Below are 20,324 nucleotides of genomic sequence, written 5' to 3' on the forward strand. Positions count from 1 at the left end.
CTTTATATTTCAAACATAAAAGCATAAAGAAAAGTCAAGTATTCCCGTCATCAGGAAGTTGTTTTAATGAAAATTTTTCTGGGGAAAAGTTACTTGCCAACTAGTAGGTTAACAAAAGAGTTTCTGGGACAATGTTGTTTGCCAACTAGATGGTTTACAGAATTATTTCCAGGACAGCCAATTTTTCTAGCTAGTTAGAAAAGGAAATATTTTCTGGTAAAAGTTTTTCATCAGCTTGTTCGTTAATAAATTTTTGGGGGTAAGAGTTACTCGCCAACTGGATGGTTAATAGAAGTGTTTCTGGGACAATTTTTGCTTCTAGCTAGTTGGAAAGTAAATATTTTCTGGGGCAAAGTTTTTCATCAGCTAGTTGGTTATCATAAAAATTTTCTGGGAAAGAGTTACTCACCAACCAAATAGTTAATAGAAGTTTTTTGGAGCAACTTTTGTTTCTAGCTAGTTGTAAAAAAAAGTGTTGCTTGGGAGAAATTACTTGTCAACTTACATATTAGCACAGAAATTACAAATTACTTGAGGTTTAGTTAGGATTCGAGTTGGGCTAAGAATTGGAACAGGTAAGCTAGTTTGTGTTTCACCTGAAGAAGACGAGAACTAGCTAACTACTGCACAGCCCAAATGCAGTGTATGTCTGAAAGCTCAGGATGCAATACCAGAAGAAGAATTCCTACAAGTTGCAGCATTCGCGTGAGGTTTCTCAGAAGAAGCCTAGAAAAGACGTTCTATCCTGTGACGATCTGTTTTCGGTTTGTATTTACGTAAACGAAGCGTTTTTATACCATGCAAATAAAGATGCGCAAAATTTACTACACAAAATGAAATATTTCTGACCAAAGGAACTTTCAATAGAAGTGGCTAAGGATAGCCTTTGTTTCAAAACTTAATATTTCAAACTTATAAACAGCAAACAAAATCAAGTATTCTCGTTATGAGGTAGTTGATTAATGAAAATTTTGTTTGTTTGTATAATTCAGAACACACTCAATAAGTGAAGTTAAGTTCTTTTGTGAAACAAACTATGATGCAGCTACATTTTAAATAAATATTTTACATATATAGATGGTTAGGTTAAGTTAGGTATTTGATATAATGTACCCCCTCCTCTTAATGTGCAAATATATAGCCTAAACCTTTAATAAAGCTAATGAAATAAAACATAACATGATAGAAATATCATACTTCATTTAGAAAAGTGTAATATTACCAAATAAATGGTATTCTACTGTCAGCAAACAGCGTATTTACACGCAAATTGACTTTTTTCAAACACGGCAAATTGCTACACTTCCAAAATATTCCTTCTCGCAAGAGTATAAACTCATGTTGTGTCCATTGACGCACTGTTATGTTATGAGCAACAACCCCTTATATTGGAATAATATAATTGCCTCTTTTTCAGTGTTTGGCAAATCCCAAATCTTCATTTCAAAATATCTGTTCAGGCACTACCTTCTATCACTGTGAATAGCAAACTAGATTAGGTTTTGTCTTTGCGGCTACGAAACCGGATTTTCTCAGCAACATTCTTGAGTGTGTTTTGAATAATGATCAAGTACCAAATATTTAGTTAGAATGTACCCGCATCGTAGTTTGTTTTACGAAAGAACCTAAAAAAAATTTATTGAGTGTGTTCTGAATAATACATAAGTATCGAAAATTTGTCTTGGGAAAAGTTACTCGCCAACTATATAAAAGTGTTTCTGGGGCAATTTTTGTTTCTAGCTAGCTGGAAAGAAAGTGTACTGCGCAGCCCAGATGCAGCGTTTGTCAGAAAGCTCAGGATGCAGCATTAACTTCACATCGGATAACTTCGAAGACCACGCTGCCTTTCCATGACGAAAGTAAAACAGTTCAAAATAGGGATGATACCTTTTTATTGACAGTGAAAAGATATAAAATCATTTAACTGGATATTTCGAACACATATACAGTGTTCATCATTAGCAGTTTCCCTATTTTGAACTGTTTTACTAACTTCGCATACACTTAGAATTCTTCACAGAAATATCTGTTCGGACTAGAACTTCATGTGTAGTTTTTTCGGGGTTAGTTATGTCAAAAACCATAAGAAGAATTCCTCCAAGTTAAAGCATTTGCGTGTCCTTTCTCAGAAGAAGCCTTGAAAATGCGGGCGATTCTGTGACGACCCGTCTTGGTATGCATTTACGTAAACGAAGGGCTTATATACCATGAAAATGAAGTTGCGCAAAATTCAATTTACAAAGTGAAAAATTTCCGACCAAAGGAACTTCCCGTGAAAGTGGCTAGGGATAGCCTTTCTTTCAAAACTTTATTTTTCAAACTTAAATTGAGTAAAAGAAAGTCAGGTAACCCCATCTGCCGGTCTGAACATAGCGCCACATATTATAAACTTATCATGTAGAAAATAGAATGAATGCCGGATAGAAATTTATCACTGGATAGTGGTTTTTCCTGAGAAAAGGTTAGCTAGCCTACATTTCCTAAATTTTGGAAAATATTGATATGTTTCAAAATTCTACTCAAATAACAGGAATTGCATTTTCAGAACTAAAGGCAGAGAAAAAGCAACTAGTAACTGAAAATTAAGGTAAAATGCTGTTTTGTCAAAATTTCAAAAGGTAATAGACCTGTCATCTCTAGAGGGAGAAGGAGTGGAGGTGGGCACTTTAAAATACATTCCCAGGACATGCTTTAGCCTGTAGACCCATCCCTGAAAGTTCCATTTTCCTAACCTAAACCTTTTCCAAGATAGAAAGAAGTCAATTAACTAGAATTTTATCTCTATACCTATGGAAATTTTGACAGATAAACATTTTACCTTAATTTTCAGTTACCAGTTGCTTTTTCCCTGCCTTTAATTCTGAAAATGCAATTCCTGTTATTTGAGTAGAATTCTGAACCATATCAATATGTTTTTTTTTTCAAAATTTAGGAAATGTATTTGCATATCTTTAAAACCTCATAAATTGGAATTGAGCAAAGTTGTAAAACTGAAAACAATTTTTCTGTACTTCATTTGGTCAATGTTGGTATTACTGGAACAATTGTTTGGGGTCATGAAACTATTGTTAATAGATACTTTTTGAACATCTTTTTTTTCTCTTGCAAAACTACCACAAACTCACTGTTATGGAGTTATTCTGGTCCAAATATTCTTGTATTTATACATATAGAATTGTAATCATTTCCATTGATTGGATCTTTGAAATTGCAAATCTGTAGTAGTTTAGAAACAAATTATGGCTTTATATTTGCACATTATGGGAGTGGGGGTAACCTTACCTTAGTTCCTCCAGAACTAAGGGAGTTCCTCCACCATCAGTGGTGTATAGGGCATCAACAAAGCCTCTCCATTTGTCTTGCATTAGTGCTGCAGTGATGACATCTTCCCATTCAGGTATTAGTGAGGTCCTGGCTGTCCTTAGATTGTGGTCATATGCTTGTCTCAATGTATTTTTGGGGCAGCCTCTCTTTCTTCTACTGTCTGGCTTCTATTCATAGGTTGTTTAAGGAAGGCAGCTCTCTTCCATACAAAAAACATGTCCCAGGCATGTCCATCACCTTCTTTTCAGCAACTTAATGACTGGAGGTTGACCTGTTTTTCTGTGTATTTCTGTATTTGTAATATTTTGTTGCCAGCTTTATTTTCAATTTTCTTTTGAGGTGCATATTTTCAAATGCAAGGATCCTTTTTTCAAGCTGGGTGTTTATTTTCGAACATTCACTTGTGCAAAGGAGAATTGAGAATGCATTGCTGTTGAAGAGTCAAAGCTTCAGTTGCATTGAATATTTATTACTTCTCCAAATAGGCTACAATTCACAGGCTTTTCCTATTCTATGTTTAATCTTGGTTGAGATCTCTCCATCACAATCAACCCAGGTACTTGAACTCCTCGACCTGTTCTAGATCCTTGTTTTTGCAATGGAGAACAAGTGGCAAGGTTGTGATGGCCATCCTCTTTGTTTTGTCAATGTTTATCTTTAGCCTGAAATTCTCTGCATTCTTGGTAATAGTGTCAAGTAGCTGCTGCACCTGTTCTTTAGACTCTTCAAGAAGGACAATGTCATCCACAAAGTCCAGATCAAACAGTTGCTTGTTGCTCCCTTTTACCCTGTAGCCCTATGCAAATCTCAGGGCATAATCCATTATAATTATAAAGAGAATAGGGAAAGTACATATCCTTGATAAACACCAGACATGATCTTGGAAAATCTGGTTGTACTGTTTTCAGTCTTTATGCAACATTCCTAATTCTTCATAAAGCACTATAATCATATCCACTATTTTCATGGGAATTCTGTAGTATTTCAAAACTCTCCACAAGCAATCTCTGTCAACTGAGTCAAATGCCTTTTCAAAGTGAATGAATAGAAGGTAGAGCTTCTTGTTCCATTCTTTTGGTTCTTTGACAAGCATTCTCAGTACAAATATTAGATCAGAATAAGATCTCCCAGTTCTGAAACCATGCTGCTCTTCTTGTAGAGTTGTGTCTACTGCTTTCTGCAGATGCTGCAAAATAATGGAGGCTAATAGTTTGGATGAGACAGAGAGAAGATTGATGCCTCTCCAGTTATGGCAGTTCATCAAGTCTTCCTTTTTAAAGAGTTTGCCTATAATGCCCCTGCTCTAATCTCTTGGATGGGTCCATGTTTTGTTGTAGAGGGAAAGCCAAATGGATATGCAGGTACTAATTGAGTACTTCAGCATTTCTGCTGAAATGCCATCAATACCTGAGGCTCATCCATTTTTTAAATTCTTTACTGCATGCATGATCTCCTCAGCACTTGGAGGATCTGTATTGATGTCTAAATACATAAAAGGGATATCAGGTACATTTGCTTGATCACAAGTTCTTGGTCTGTTCAAAAGTTTTTCAAAATGGGAAAAACTCTCTCATCAATTTTTTCTGGATCAGATATAATTGATCCATTTTTGTCCTTTACAAGGGTGATTTGGCTGCTTTGTTTTCCTACCATCTCATTTGTCAATTGGTAGACAGTCTTGGGGTCACCCTTCCAAGCAGCTTCTTCAGCTAAAGCTGCTTTCTTTTCAAGGAATTGTCTAATGTCCTTTCTTGCACTCTTTTTTACCTCTTTATCTTTTTCTTTGTATAATTGTTTTGTTGCAAGCTCTGAACACCTTGTAGTATCTATGAGTCTGGCTTTCTTTAGTGCCTTTTGTTTGTCAATCAGTTTCCATGTTATGTCAGAAATCCACCTTTCCTTTGGTTTCTTTTGGAAACCTAGCTTTTCTTTGGCAATTGTTGTTTATGTACTTTTTATTTTCTCCCATTTCTCTTCAAAGCTTTCTGAGTCATTTACCTCAACAGCCAAGGCATCAAATTTGTTCCATAAAGATATTCAGAAATCTCTGCAGGTTTTTTGATCCTGTAGCTTGTCTGTGTTGTACAGTTTCTTCAGATCTTGCTTTGTCTTCTTTTGGGCACATAGTTTGATCTGTATGTGGGTGATTGTGAACATGTGATCTGACTGAGTAAAGTTGGATCACATGTGGAGTGGGGGTAAAGCATAGCATATATTAAATATGTAAACTAACCATTGCTGTATTTAATATATGCTATGCTTAACCCCCCCCCCCTAATGTGCAATTATATAATAACTCCATAACAGCAAGTTTGCAGTAGTTTAGTAAGAGATAAGATATTTTCAAAAAGTCAAAATGTAACTATTAACAATAGTTTCATGACCCAAAACAATTGTTCAAGTAATACAAACATTGACCCTTTATTCAAGCAGAAGATCTATTTTGCAAGGTTTCATTTTTATAACACAAATCTTTTTAAAGGTTATCAAAGTCAGGGCCCTCTATATGTAGAAGGTGTAGAGGTAGGTACTTCAAAATAACTTCCTGGGACATACTTTAGCCTGTAGACCCATCCTCAAAAGCTTCATTTTCCTAACCTAACCTTTTTCCAAGATAGCAAGAAGTCAATCAACTAGAATTTTACCAATTGTTTATTTAAGTAGGGAAGGACCTATAGAAGAAGAAAATGTTATGAAAATAGTTCATATTCATAATCTGTGGAATGATTATACCTAGGCTAAATCATCTTGCATGCAGCTTTTGTACGCTTTACCAACTCCCCTCCTCCTAATTTGCAAATAAATACCCAAAATTTTGTATTTCCCATTTTTTCTTCCTTTGTTTCAACCCCTTTACCTGTAAATTGAATCAGTTGTGGCAAAACAGGAATGTGAAAAACAATTGATTGGTGGCAGAATGCATTAAAAATATATAATTTGGGTTATATATTTGGGCATTAGGGCTAGTCAGGGGTTAAATAGAGCAGGTCTGTATGCCAATTGGGTTAGCTCCAATTATTCTATATATTGTGATGCATGAATACAGGGGTAATCTTTTAACCTGACCTCCACCCTCTAATGTGCAAATATATACCCTGAATTGGTATATATTGGGGAAGGGGTAAAATTCACTTGCCCCTGGGCTCTTAGGAAGGGGTTGTGTTATCCCTTGAGTTTTTGGTATATGATCTTTGATCTATTTTGAACAAAATGGCTGCATAAAAAATTGATCTGACGCATTTGGCTACAAAAGAATTTGGGAGTGGTAGTTGCCATTAAATTACTTTGACTCATAAAAAGAGAACTAAAGCTTTGAATTTCTGATAATTTGAGTCCCCTCCAAACTCTATTTTGGCTACGTTTCCATAAAAGCCTTATATACCCCCAAAGCATAAGTTACAATCGTTTCCCTGGGATCTGGGGGAAGGAGCATGTTTACCTCAAAGTTTCCATTATCTGATTATTGGATTATTTCTAAGAAAATGCTTTTTCCATATTAATCAGATGAATTTAAGGAAAAGAGGGTCTGGTTTGGGGGTTGAAGCCCTCCAGTCACTTTTGACATTTGAAAAGATTACTAGAATATTCAATTTCCAATCAAAGGAAGTTTATATGACCATCCCTTACATAAGAACCTCATATGCACCAGGGCATAACTTAAAACACTGGTCCCTGTGATTGGGGGGTCAACCCTGTAGTTTTTGTTATGATGTTTAAATTTTTTATAGCAAAATTAATTTAAAAAACTTTTTCTACATGACAAGTTTTTCAGAGAAAAGTTATAGAGCTCCGTTAAAGCAAGAATGAGCAAAAATAAAGTAAACAAATCCTTGAAGTGTAAAAGTACCACAAATCACTATCAACAAATAAATAAAACTCAAAACGAACAGAAATTAAAATAAATAGCTGAGTCAAACTCAAAACAAGCAAAAATGAACAGGAGTAGGTCTGATAAATCCTGTGCCTTCTCAAGATCAGATCACAATTTGAGCTTTACTAAAAAAAAAGACAAACAAACAAAGAACCATGGTTTGTCAGTTAAACATACTGACATTTACTTACATATCTCTGTAAAAGTTTGATGATTTTTCATTTATGAAAGAAAAAAAGACGAAAACATTCCAAATGTATTTTGTAATAAAATTTATTTTGAAAAACATAGAAATGTTTTTTTTTTCAAAAAACATTTTGTTTTCATTTTTATTGAAATAGCCTTTTTCATAGAGAAAAATATTGTTTATCTTTTCAGTTTTCTTCTATAAGCATCCATAGTATGGGTTGCTATTTGTATTTATTTATTTATTATTACAAATAGCGGTAAGCATCAATGCTTGTCTCTAAAACACAAAATCATAATACTAATCTAAAGTAAATTGGCAACAACAAACTAAACAGCAAAAACTTCTAAATAACACAACACTACAAAAGCATCTAAATAGAAAGGCGTATTTACTAATGCACTCTTAAAAATTCAAACACTATCTGTCTCGACAACCTTCAAAGGCAAACCATTCCATGGTCTGGCAACTTTACTAACAAAAGATAATTGGCCAATTTTTTTCAGTGGTTTTGGGGGATATAATTTATAATCATGCTGACGAGTAGAGTGATAATGGCTAAATTTAAGAAATAAATTTGGATCAACATCATCCACTCTTTGATTATACGAAACACATTTACAAGGTCATTGCGACGTCTACGAAACTTCAACGACAGGAGTTGAAGCCTAGAAAGTCTCTGCAGATAGGAAAGGTGCTGAAGGTATGGGACCAAACTAGTGGCCCTTCTCTGAACCTTTTCTATCCTATGCTCATCCGTTAGACTTAATGGAAACAAAACAGAAGTATTATACTCAAGAAGAGAACGGACCATTGAATTGTATAGTAGTAAGAAATTACGAAGGTTAAACCTACTAAAGCTTCTTCTTATAGACGATAAACGATAATTTGCATTCTTTACAATTTCCAAAACATGCTTATCAAATTTCAATTGGGTATCAAAGTAAACGCCAAGGTCCCGCACTATTTCGTTAGAAGGGATTCGTATGCCAGACAGCTGGTAAGTATGCACAGGTGGGAATTTACGAGCACAGTATAGAACAACACACTTAGAAGGGTTTATGAACATGGAATTAGATTCGCACCAATAAGTTAGAGAGTCAAGATCCTCCTGTAAAAGTTGCACATCGTTTTGGTCTCGTACTGGTAGATAAAGTTTTACATCATCCGCAAACATCTTGACAATAGAATGCTGAACAGAGGAAGGCAGATCATTAATAAATAAACAAAATAAAATTGGACCCAGGCAGCTACCCTGGGGGACTCTGCTTTACACATCAATTGAGGATGACATAGCTTCACCAACAACAACCTGCTGAGTTCGTCCATTTAGATAATCAGCAATAAATGCAATTGTTTTTTTACCCAATTTATAAGCTATACATTTTTTAAGAAAGGTAGGTATTGAGACTTTGTCGAATGCCTTCGAGAAGTCGATGTAAATGCAGTCAAAGGGTATAGCTAAATCGGCAAAACGTTGAAAGTCCATAATAACCTCAAGAAGCTGAGTATTACAAGACCTATTTTTTCGAAAACCATGCTGAGCAGGATTCCAAAGATGACTTCCGTCAAAATACTTTTGAACGCGTGAAACAATCAATTTTTCCATCACTCGGCAAAAAATAGACGTTATTGAAATTGGCCGATAGTTTTTAAAATCTGACCTGGAGCCACTTTTGTGAAGTGGCTTTACCAAGGCCTTCTTCCACCCTGACGGACACAGTCCATGCGCCAAAGATAAATTAAATATATAGGTAAGTGGTTCTGCAATTTCATGAGCAATTTGTCTTATCATTATGGTCGGGAAACCGTCTATATCAGGCGCTTTAGACGTATCCAATTTTATAAGAATAGTATAAACTTCAGTCAATGAGAAATCTGAATCATCAAATGGAACAAGAATATCCGACGACGCAATCGACTCTACTTGAGATGCAAAATTAGCTTCGTTTGAATGAATTGGCTGTGTTTTAACAAAAACTGAAGAAAAAATTTGGTTAAAAATAAGAGCCTTCTCAGAATCATTATCAATCTTTTGGTGCATTTGAAGATGGTGCAAGGTTAGGCTTATTCCTATTTACATATTTCCAAAATATTTTAGGTGATGCGGTGCTTGAGTGAATAATATGTGACTCAAGCTATTCACGATTAGCCCTAAGAAGCCGAGTGACCTTGTTTCTTGCTAGTGAATATGTATGCCATTCACCTGAATCCTCTTGCAACTGAGTATCTAAATGCCCTTGTCTGACTACTTTACTATGTCGTGACTCAATATAAGACCGCCAAAGACTATTTTTTTCACGTATTGCTTGGAGTATGTGTCTCGGAAGTTTAGGATTATTTCTGCGACCGGAAAAATTCTTCACCAAAGGAACAAATTTATCCCTACATTCCCTCAACACTTTTTTTTTTACAAAATCAAACGTGGTGTCCGGAGAAACATGATTATTTTTTAGTTCATACATGATATTAATAGACGAAATCGCATTGATTCATAATCAGCTTTAGTATAATCATGCCGATAAAACTCAAAACCTCTCTGTTGAGCATCAATATTCATGTAAATATCTAACACAACATGATCACTTTTACCTAAAGGCGGACGGAAATCTATACTCAAAATATCATTGATTGACTTGGTAATAACCAGATCTAAAATCGATGGAATAGCATCATTCCTGGCTCGAGTTGGCCTATCAATATGTTGGTGCAAGTACAGATCATCCAATCTATCTAAAAATTGCATCTCATAGGATGAAGTGGACAAGCTTGTACTATGCGCACTCCAATCTATCAAAGGTAAATTGAAGTCACCTAGAATAAGGAACTTTGAACTACGACCAACAAGACGAGAAATACACGCTAGAATATTGGCATTATTAACTGGATTGATAAATTCACAGTAGGACTTCGATAAAAAGCTGCAATACACATGTAAGTACTATGATAAGGCAATTTAACATCAACCAAAAGACACTCCGACACTGAGTCTACTAACAAATCAACAACCACAGAAAACTTAATAGAACAATGAATATAAATACAAATCCCTCTTTTAGCTGAATTATTAGATACTAAATTATATTGTGGTAGTGGCTGAAAATAAATAGACTGGTCACTGAAATGTTTTGGTAAAACTTCGGTAACAACAACTAAATGTGGTTTACGTTGCTTTATTAGCTCACTAAGCTCTTCCCATTTAGATGACAGGCAGTCTGCATTTGTATATGTCACCAAAAATGTATCACTCAGGCACTTCAACTTTTTTAGGGAGTCACTCTTCGATGCTCGCGTAGCTATTCTGGGTTTCACGAAAAGAGTTATTATTCACGAGGATTAGTCTGTTTTTGCTACGTTTTATTTTCCAGTTAGTTTCGCCAGCGTCCAATTTCGATTTCAGCTCCTATTTCAGGGCATCGTACTTCTTTTTTTCCAACAGTTCAATGGTAGTACGATCATGAGAGACTTTGAACAAGGGGTGTGTAGCTTTGATACTAGCAGTCTCGGACATCAGAAAGAACCCTACTATAGAAGTTTCAAGCTCCTATCTACAAAAATGTGGAATTTTGTATTTTTTGCCAGAAGACAAATCACGGGTGCGTGTTTATTTGTTTGTTTGTTTTTTGTTTTTTTTCTTTTCCCCAGGGGTCATCGTATCGACCAAGTGGCCCTAGAATGTCGCAAGAGGGCTCATTCTAACGGAAATGAAAAGTTCTAGTGCCCTTTTTAAGTGACCAAAAAAATTGGAGGGCATCTAGGCCCCCTCCCACGCTCATTTTTTTCCCAAAGTCAACGGATCAAAATTTTGAGATAGCCATTTTGTTCAGCATAGTCGAAAACCGTAATAACTATGTCTTTGGGGATGACTTACTCCCCCACAATCCCTGGGGGAGGGGCTGCAAGTTACAAACTTTGACCAGTGTTTACATATAGTAATGGTTATTGGGAAGTGTACAGATGTTTTCAGGGGGATTTTATTTTGTTTGGGGGTGGGGCTGAGGAGAGGGGGCTATGTTGGAGGATCTTTCCTTGGAGGAATCTGTCATGGGGGAAGAAAAATTCAATGAAAAGGGCGCAGGATTCTCTAGCATTACTATAACAAAACAATGAAAAATAAACATGAAAACGTTTTTTTCAAATGAAAGGAAGAAGTAGCATTGAAACTTAAAACGAACAGAGATAATTACGCATATGAGGGGTTCTCAAAATACTTTATAAAGTATTTTATAAAAAATACTAGCATAAAGAGCGAGGTATTTAGGAGGAGATAAATACCTTGCTCTTTATGCTAAAGTATTTTTAGTAATTTCAACTATTTATTCTACGGCCTTTCTGATTCAGGGGTCATTCTTAAAGAATTGCGACAAAACTTACGATTTAGTGTAAAGAGCGAGGTATTAACGAGGGTACAAACCTCCTCGTATACATAATAAAAATATAAGGTTATGAAAGTTTGTTACGTAAGTTAATTCTTAAGTTACGTGTATTCTTTACTAATAAAAACGTTCATTAAAAATTAAAAGTTCTAGTTGCCTTTTTAAGTAACCGAAAAATTGGAGGGCAACTAGGCCTCCTTCTCCACCCCTTGTTTCTCAAAATCGTCTGATCAAAACTAAGAGAAAGCCATTTAGCCAAAAATAGAATTAATATACAAATTTCATTTTAATAATTTATGTGCGGAGAGCCAAAACCAAACATGCATTAATTCAAAAACGTTCAGAAATTAAATAAAAAAAACTAATTTTTTTTAAGCTGAAAGTAAGGAGCGACATTAAAACTTAAAACGAACAGAAATTACTCCGTATATGAAATGGGTTGTCCCCTCCGCAATCCCTCGCTCTTTACGCTGAAGTTTGACTCTTTGCCATAATTTTACTTTTTAAAACAATTAAAAGCTTTAGCGTAAAGAGCGAGGGATTGCGGAGGGGACAACCCATTTCATATACGGAGTTATTTCTGTTCGTTTTAAGTTTTAATGTCGCTCCTTACTCTCAGCTAAAAAAATTAGTTTTTTTTTATTTAATTAACTTAATAGGCCTGATCTTACCAGGCGTATGTTTACCAAGTCTAACTGAGTAGCTACATTTCGCAGGGCAAAGTACAAGTAGCTTGTCGTTTAAAAATTTGCAATCGGTCTCGTTTTGTTGTCTACGAGATGACGAAGTAGCGTCTTCAGCTAAACCAAACACGATCAGGTTTTTTGTTTTTTAACCAAAATCTGACACATAATATGAACTTAAGTTCGAGCTACTGACACTGATTGCCTCGTCCTTTTTCACAAATTTTTCAGTTAGGCTTTTTTCCAAGCTCTGACACTTCACTCCTATTAGGTTCTCGGTAAAATACTGGACGTCGGAAAGTGTGCACTTATTTTTCAGGTCATTCTCGATTTCAGCTACTTTCCGTTGGATAGGCTCTAATAAAGCGCAAAACTTATCCTCCATCGCCTTAAATGACGTTTGATCGTGGTTGATCATGGGTTGATCGTGTTTTTTTTACATACGGGACAGAACCAAAGTGACCCGAGCCTCCGAGTCATTTTTGTGAATAAGTTGTATTCTAGCTCTGTCATTTCCAAGCATACGATGCATACCCAGGATTTGCATGAGTCGCAAAGCAATGCAAAATCGTCATCTTGCAATTTGGAGTCACAGCCTTTGCACTCATCAACACCTTTTGGTGAAATTTTTGAAACTTTTATTGTGTTTTATTGTATTTGGTGAAACTTTCTCCAAAATTTTAATCCTGATACAAACAGTATTTTTTGATTTAATTTTATAGCTTCTGAAGTTAACCTTAAAAATAATATTTTATATCATTCCCTAAAGATTCTATCTATACTCTTTGACAACCTGGTTACACTTCTACTCTTTTTATTTACTTAAATTGTAAGAGAAAAGGTAGTATTAGTATTAGCCCCAAAAGTTTCAACTTCATACCCCCAGTTGTTTTTAATGTATTGCTGAGGTCTCTTATTGACAATCATTTAACACAACGCCTTTTGATTTATTTTAAAGGGACATTTAGTTTTAAAGCATGATGGACCTGTTGTATAATTGTGGGGGGTTGACATGCCTAATATCCCTAAAGACATATTTGTTTCAACATCCTACTATGCTGAACAAAATGGCTGTCTTAAAATTTTGACTGGGTGTGTTTTGAAAATGAATGGGCTTGAGAGATTGCTGCTTGCCCTCCAATGCTTGACACTCGCGCTAATTGGAGTGCAAGGGGGAGAACATCCCCCTTGATATGTTTAGAAAAACACTTTAAATGTATTTTGTTTTAAATAAAGTGCAAATTATGTTCCTGTCTTGAGGAGGCATGGGGGCTGTCAGTCCTAATCATGTTAATTTTTGCTCGTTTTGAGTTAACTCAGTTATTTACTGTACAATTTAAATGAAAAAATACATCTAAAATGCTTTAACTTTAATAAATTAAACATTGTTAAAATTTTAAGGAATATATGTCAGTATACACATGCTAAACTGACAATTCACTGCCATTTTCTTCAGTAAATTGCAAATTATGTTTCGGCCTTGAGAAGGTATGGGGATTGTCACATAATTTCCAAGCCTTTCAACTGCACTGTAAAAAATGGCTATCTCAAAATTTTGGTTGGATGTGTTTTGGGAATTTATGGGTGTAGAAGGGGGTGAGATTTGTTGTACTTCAGTCAATATGTTTAATAAAAAGTGCTCTAGCCCTTTCAGAATGATCTAGATTTGTCACATGTCTCAGGATTTTATTTTTGAGAGCGTTAATTTGGGAAAAAATTGTGATTAGTGTCATAAATAAAAAAAAAAGCAGTGTAAAGATGCTGTGCACTACAGCTGTTTGGAAAGGTAGCAGTATATGTGTATGCAATTGAATTTCGAAAACTTGGATTATCACATATGCCTTTGCTATTGATCATGAATCATTGTGATTTAATCTGTAATCCAGTCAAAATTTATGATCTTATTTTGGCTTACACTTGAAATGCTGAATTATCCTTTGCCAAAATAATTAATCTTAAAGTGGATGATTCATAATCTGTGTGGTTAGTTACATCGAGATAATTTTTTAGGGTAACTTAATTTGATTCATCTTGCTCCTTCCTTCTATTTAATGTTTTTCTAACTTATTCAGTTGTTGTTCTTCTTACCGTTGTAAACTTAGTATGTTCCCTATTCTCTTGTAAAGATAGAATATTAAAGTTTTTGAATTTTCAGAGCGTAAATTTTCTGTTACCTGGAGGGTGTCATTAGATGAAGAAATTTTTCTATCTGATTGACTAAATTTGTGAAACATGGATACAACTAACCTCTCTGATGGTCCTGTTGTTAAGCAAGGTAATATTTTTATCGATAATTGATGAATGCAATGATTTAATTTATTTATTTACTTTTGTTAAAATATTCCTTTTACAAATTCTGAAATGCTTTTTTCACAGAATTAAAAACAAAAATGAATTATGTTGAAATAGTCATTTGATGGAATCAGCAGAGTTTGAATACCCCATTAATAAATTTTGTTTTACCTTTATGTAAAATAAGGAATAGGCCTTATCAAATAAAAAGAGAGAATTTTTTTCAAAGACCCAATATTTTACCCCCAACAAAAGGTATATAATTTTCCATGAAGGCCAGAAGACAATATTCTAAAAGAATAATAAAAAAAAAACAGACAGACTTTAAACTTCCAAAAGCGCAACAAAGCTAGTAAGCTGGAGAGAAAAGAATCTCCCTCACCTTCATCCAGTCCTTTTCCCTTCATGTACCCATAAATAAGCACATGAGTACTAACAGGATACAGTAAGTTGCTAGTTGAACGTTTTTACTCTGACATTGCCTTTACCGTGATTTTTAAAGACCTTTTATAGGGGCTATGGGATTTTCATCTTTTCCTTGGCAAATGCAAATGCCTAGGGAAGGGAATAACCAGACAGAAGTACAAGGGAGATTCTAAATAACACCACATACTTTTTTACAGAAGGACAGCTTTTCAGATTTTTGAATTGGGTTTTTTCTCCAATCTGTTGATGTTGTTGCTACCCGACTTAGGTGACATCAAACAGTTTGTGGTAACGGTCAGTCAGTATGGGTTGATGTAGAATAGTAACCGAAATTCTAAAGAATGGAATTTTTACCCCGATAGATATATCAAGAGAATAGGCGTATTATGCCTACTCCAAGTACATAAGTATTGTTAAGTTGAATGTTACACACCAAGAGCTACGAGCCTGAAACAATATGCCTGATTTTCAAAAAAGGGGGAAACACCTCCTAGAAGTCGAAGAACCTTAATAAAAATCACACCATCAGATTCAACGTATCAGAAAATCTTATTTTAGAGATTGAACCTCCTATCTGCAAAAATGTGGAATTTTCTGTTTTTACTGGAAGAAAGATTCAGGATGCGTGCTTGTGTGTTTTTTTATTTTTTTTTTTTGTTCGTTTGTTTTTCCCAGCAGTGATTGTATAGACCTAGTGGTCCTAGAATATTGAGAGAGGGTGCCATCGAAAGAAAATTAAAAGTTTTTGTGTTTTTCTTTAGTAGTAAAAAGATTGTTGGGCCACTAGGCCCCCTCCCCTCTCCTTTTTCCCAAAATTGGCCCATAAAAATTTTGAGATAGTTCCCAGATGAAAGGCTCAATAACTATGCCTAGGATATAATATAAAAACCCTCCTAGAGCCTCAAGGGAAAGGTTTTAAGTTGTAAAGATTTGCCCATCGTTTACTTATGGTATTTGCTATTTGGAAGTATGCATACATTTTCCGGGGGGATTTTCTGACGAAGGCTCCTCCATAGGTGAAATTTTCCATGGGGAGGGAAGTTTCTGGGGTGTGAACTGGTCAGGGAAAATTTTGCACTTGGGAAATACGTCAGAATTCTTGTACAAAATTCTTTTCATATGAACGGCTTTCTCTTTTCCGTCTCAGTTTAACGCGTGGAGTTGTAAAGGGTAATTGACCAGGATAATTTCACCAATATTGAATTGTCTAGAGAATATATTCATGGGTAGGGGGATTTCTCTGTAGAGGTGAGGCATATTTTCTGACATTATTTAAAAAAACGATCAACAATTAAGAAAGAACCTAGTTTTTTTTTTTTACTGAAAGTAGGGATCAACATCAAAACTTATAATATTCAGAAATTAACACATATTATGGAGGGATTCACTCCCTTCTCAACACCTTGCTGTTTACGCTAAAGTTCGAACTTTGTCCCAATTCTTTAAGAAGAACTCCTGAAACACAAGGGTCGTTTAATTAGAACAATAAGAAGCTTTTTAAAAGTACTAAAACAAGACCCAAGGGCTCATATGGCACTTGCGACTGAGATCAGAACCTAAAATTAGACTCTGTACTAGTTATCGATTTTGCTGTTCGTTCAGAAGCACTGGACTCGCCAAAGCACTGGAAATCTTCCCAAAGAGAATGAATCCAGTCCGGTGATGTTAATCATTTATCTCATGCTAGTGCTTGTTCTTCGCAACAAGTTTCATCCCGATCTCTCCACACCAAGCGTTTTCCAAGATTTCCGGTTTCTAAGACGTCCGCTTCCCCCCTCCACCTCCCATTGTCTCTAGATCCAATCTGAATTAAAAATAGAGCATCTGAGACATGAGATCTTTCTATATATCAAGTTTCATTAAGATTCGATCACCCATTCGTAAGATAAAAATACCTTATTTTTTACGATTTTTCATCCCTTCAGCCGCCCAGATGGTTGAACCGGAGAAACGACTGTTATCAAGTCTGTTTGTGCTGGTCCCTGACACGCCTACCAATTTTTATCGACCAACCACATAGTCGTCAAAACACTGGACCCCAACTTCCCAAATAGAGTGGATCTGGTCCGGTTATGTCTATCACAGTGCTTATTTTTTCCACAAAGTTTCATCCCGATCTCTCCACTCTAAGCATTTTCCAAGATTTCCAGTTTTTCCCACCAACCCCCCCCCCCATTATCACTAGGACTTGTATTAATTAAGTGCTGGGAACTTTTCAGGACCGTAATTAATTCAGTGACCGTAGCTAATTTAGTTGTTATTTCGTAATATTTGCTATGGTTCAACTTGACCTAGATTCAGAGTGAATATATTTTTTTTCTCAATTTTAAACTTGCATTAATTCAGTGGTTTAAACTCGAATTATTTCTGTGATCATAGATAATTTTGATTTCATATCATTGAGAAGTGTACTGGGAACAAGCAGAAGAGGGAAAGGAACCTTCCGCAAGTGACGCATTGTACCTGCCGGTATTAAGTTACCCGTAAATTGCGGGGAATAGTTGAGGGGCTCCTTACACTTCCCTTGTTCCTATGTTCCTTCATTACTGGTTTGGATTAACGAATGTGCAAGGAAAATCGACTTCGATCTTGAACCTTCGGAATGTTTAGTTTTTTCCCCCGTTCTGAACTTTCTTCAGTATAACTTGGAGAGAGGAGTAGAAGATGTAGTTATTTTGAAATCAGCTGTTGACTTTTTTCAGCTAGCTGATATTACAAAGGGGAAGAAGCTGCTGTGGGAAAAGCTGTCGATTATGGATGCTTGTCCTAAACGCACTGGACCAAATGCTCTAATGAATCACCTGAAGGACATGCTTGAATAGTTTCAGAAAATGAAAACTGAGCCTTTTCCTATCATTCCTGTTTTCGTGATACGTTCCCCCATAGAGGTTCCGTGTTTGCCTGCAGTAGCCTATTCTAGGCTCTCGGCAAAAATTAATAGTTTTCATCAGACCCTGCTGCAAATTAAAGATAAGGTGATTGCTTATGATCTCCACTTCCCAGAATTACCAGGGGACGGTGATGCTTCCATTCCAGTTGTGACGAAGTCAAGCGACAATCGTTATCACGAAGACACCGCGTGATCTTGACAATCCGTCGAAACGAAAAGCTGTGATTGATGAAATTGCCAGACATGGATTTGTTGAGAATATTCGCGCCTCTGGGGACGACAGAATAATTGTAAATATTTACATCGTTGCGGCAAGTGGCTTTTGTGATTCAGCCTGATCAGTCTTGCGTGGATCGGATGTGAAGTTTCTGGAAAGGAAGTTCTACGGAATCGCAAAAGGGATTGGCGACTCGTTTGATTTATCTCTGTTCAAGAACTGCTCTGGAGTTGCTGAAGCCACCCGGATTGGAAATTCCCGGTGTGTCAAGATTGCCTTTAGTGATCAAGGGTCTCTTATTTCGGCTCTTAAACTGGGGTTGAAAATTTAATATGAACTAATCCGTGTCTATGAATTTAAGAAAAATCCGAGACGCTGTAACAAATGCCAGGCTCCTGAACATCTAATTGCTAACTGTCCTAGTACCTGCTATGAATGTGCTAGATGCTCTGGTCCTCATGAATATTGCAAAGACACTCCATATACGGAACCGTTAAATGCGCAAATTCCGGCGATGATCATGTGGCATTTAGTTTTCGCTGTCCTTGTCTCCAGGCTTTTGTTAAGACCGTTACAGGGTGCCTTCATAAATGAACTGTCGCAAAATTTCGCTGTGCTTGTTTAACATTAACGGGACTAAAGACGAAGTGCAAAGTCTGGAGGAAAAGTTAAGCCGTTTTGATGTCCTTCTCCTGTAAGAACACTTGCTTTTTGCCTGCAACGTAAACTTTTTACGGAGGAATCGTGATCACATTATCTTTGGTACTAATGCTAGATGGACTTGGGGTAGGCCTTCTGGTAGCCTCGCGTGTTATATCAGACAGAATCTTGCAGATTTATCACTGGTGTGCTACCACTCATCTGAGCAAGACTTGGGGACTGTCCTAATTAATGCTTACCTGCCGCATGATAAAAAGTCGGTACAGTTGTTCTCGAGTTTTTCCAAGTCTTGTGATAAGCTAAAAGGTCTAATTAGCGGAGTTGAATCTCTTGGGTATTCATGGCTTCTTGTCGGTGATCTAAATTGCTACATTCACATGTCATCCAGTCGATCTGAGATCCTACTAAATGCTCTACCACCCGTGCATAGGACTACAAAATAAAGATTGCAGCTTATCATATATCCATAATAGTGGAGCAGTTTCTGATTTCGACCATTGTGTGTGTTCGCCCCTTCTTCATGCCTCTGATGTTCATATCGATGATGAGGAAAGAGACTATGACCATCTCCCTCTTGATTTAGATCTATCTATTAGCTCTACAATCAGCTTCAGTGCTCCTCCTAAGCCTAAAAAATGGATTTGCAAACGTGATTGGGATAATGCAAATTGGTCACTCTATTTTTTCGACTTGCGCTATTCTGCTATCCACTATTTCGGTGCCTTATCATCTTCTTGGCGCTGGTTATTTTGTCAGTGATGCTCATTGTAAGTTAAACTCTTACTACAGAAATATCGTTTCTTCAATTAAATAAGCTGAAGCAATAGCTGTTCCGTTGACTCGCGTGCGACTTAACACCCGTAAGACCTTTTGGAAGTGTGATCTGGAACTTAAGAAAGTGAAGAACCAAGCCAAGTTTTGGTTAAAAATGTGGAGTGCTTGCGGTAGACCTTCAAGTGGTCAAGTTTTTAGCATGGAGCAGAGATAAAATCAGTTTATAAGCGTCATCTTCGTGCAGTTCGGTTTTTGGGCGCTGAATTTCCGACAAATGGTAAACAGTTGCAAAATGTTCTGAATGTGCCGAAACTCGAAGAATCTTCTTCTAATGATACTATTCCAAGACTGTCGTGGATTAAACATTATACGCGCATCTTTTCCGCTATTAATTACGATGTTCATAGCCGTTTTACTGCTTTAGTGGCGAAGGTTCTTCCTAATAGTGTGAGCCAAAGACACGTTATGCCTGTTGATAAAGCTAATATTGTGAAATCTCTTCGACGGTTAAAGTCAAAGTCTTGTGACCTTGATGGTACTTATGCCGCTCATCTTGATCCGAGGTCAGCTGAACTTCTGTCGCATCTTCAGTTATTGTTTGAGATGTGCCTTTCAAGGTCTATT

General features: G+C 36.2%; 1 protein-coding gene across 4 annotated transcripts in view; it reads left to right on the forward strand.

Annotated features, from left to right (window-relative positions):
• The first annotated feature begins 2,408 nt into the window (after window positions 1-2,408).
• The window catches only part of LOC136027514 (zinc finger protein 239-like), a 31,484-nt gene continuing 13,568 nt past the window's right edge, over window positions 2,409-20,324 (forward strand). For 2 of the 4 annotated variants that reach the window (XM_065704836.1, XM_065704839.1), the window contains exons 1-2: window positions 2,409-2,461; window positions 14,597-14,716. In XM_065704836.1, the coding sequence (XP_065560908.1) occupies window positions 14,674-14,716 (43 nt within the window). In that variant the 5' untranslated portion in view covers window positions 2,409-2,461; window positions 14,597-14,673. Of the gene's footprint in view, window positions 2,588-10,848; window positions 10,979-14,596; window positions 14,717-20,324 lie in introns of those variants that run through there. The other 2 variants (XM_065704837.1, XM_065704838.1) reach the window with 2 other exon arrangements.

This window comes from Artemia franciscana, chromosome 5 (genome assembly GCF_032884065.1).
Source record: "Artemia franciscana chromosome 5, ASM3288406v1, whole genome shotgun sequence".
In the NCBI taxonomy this organism is placed as follows: Eukaryota; Metazoa; Arthropoda; class Branchiopoda; order Anostraca; family Artemiidae; genus Artemia; species Artemia franciscana.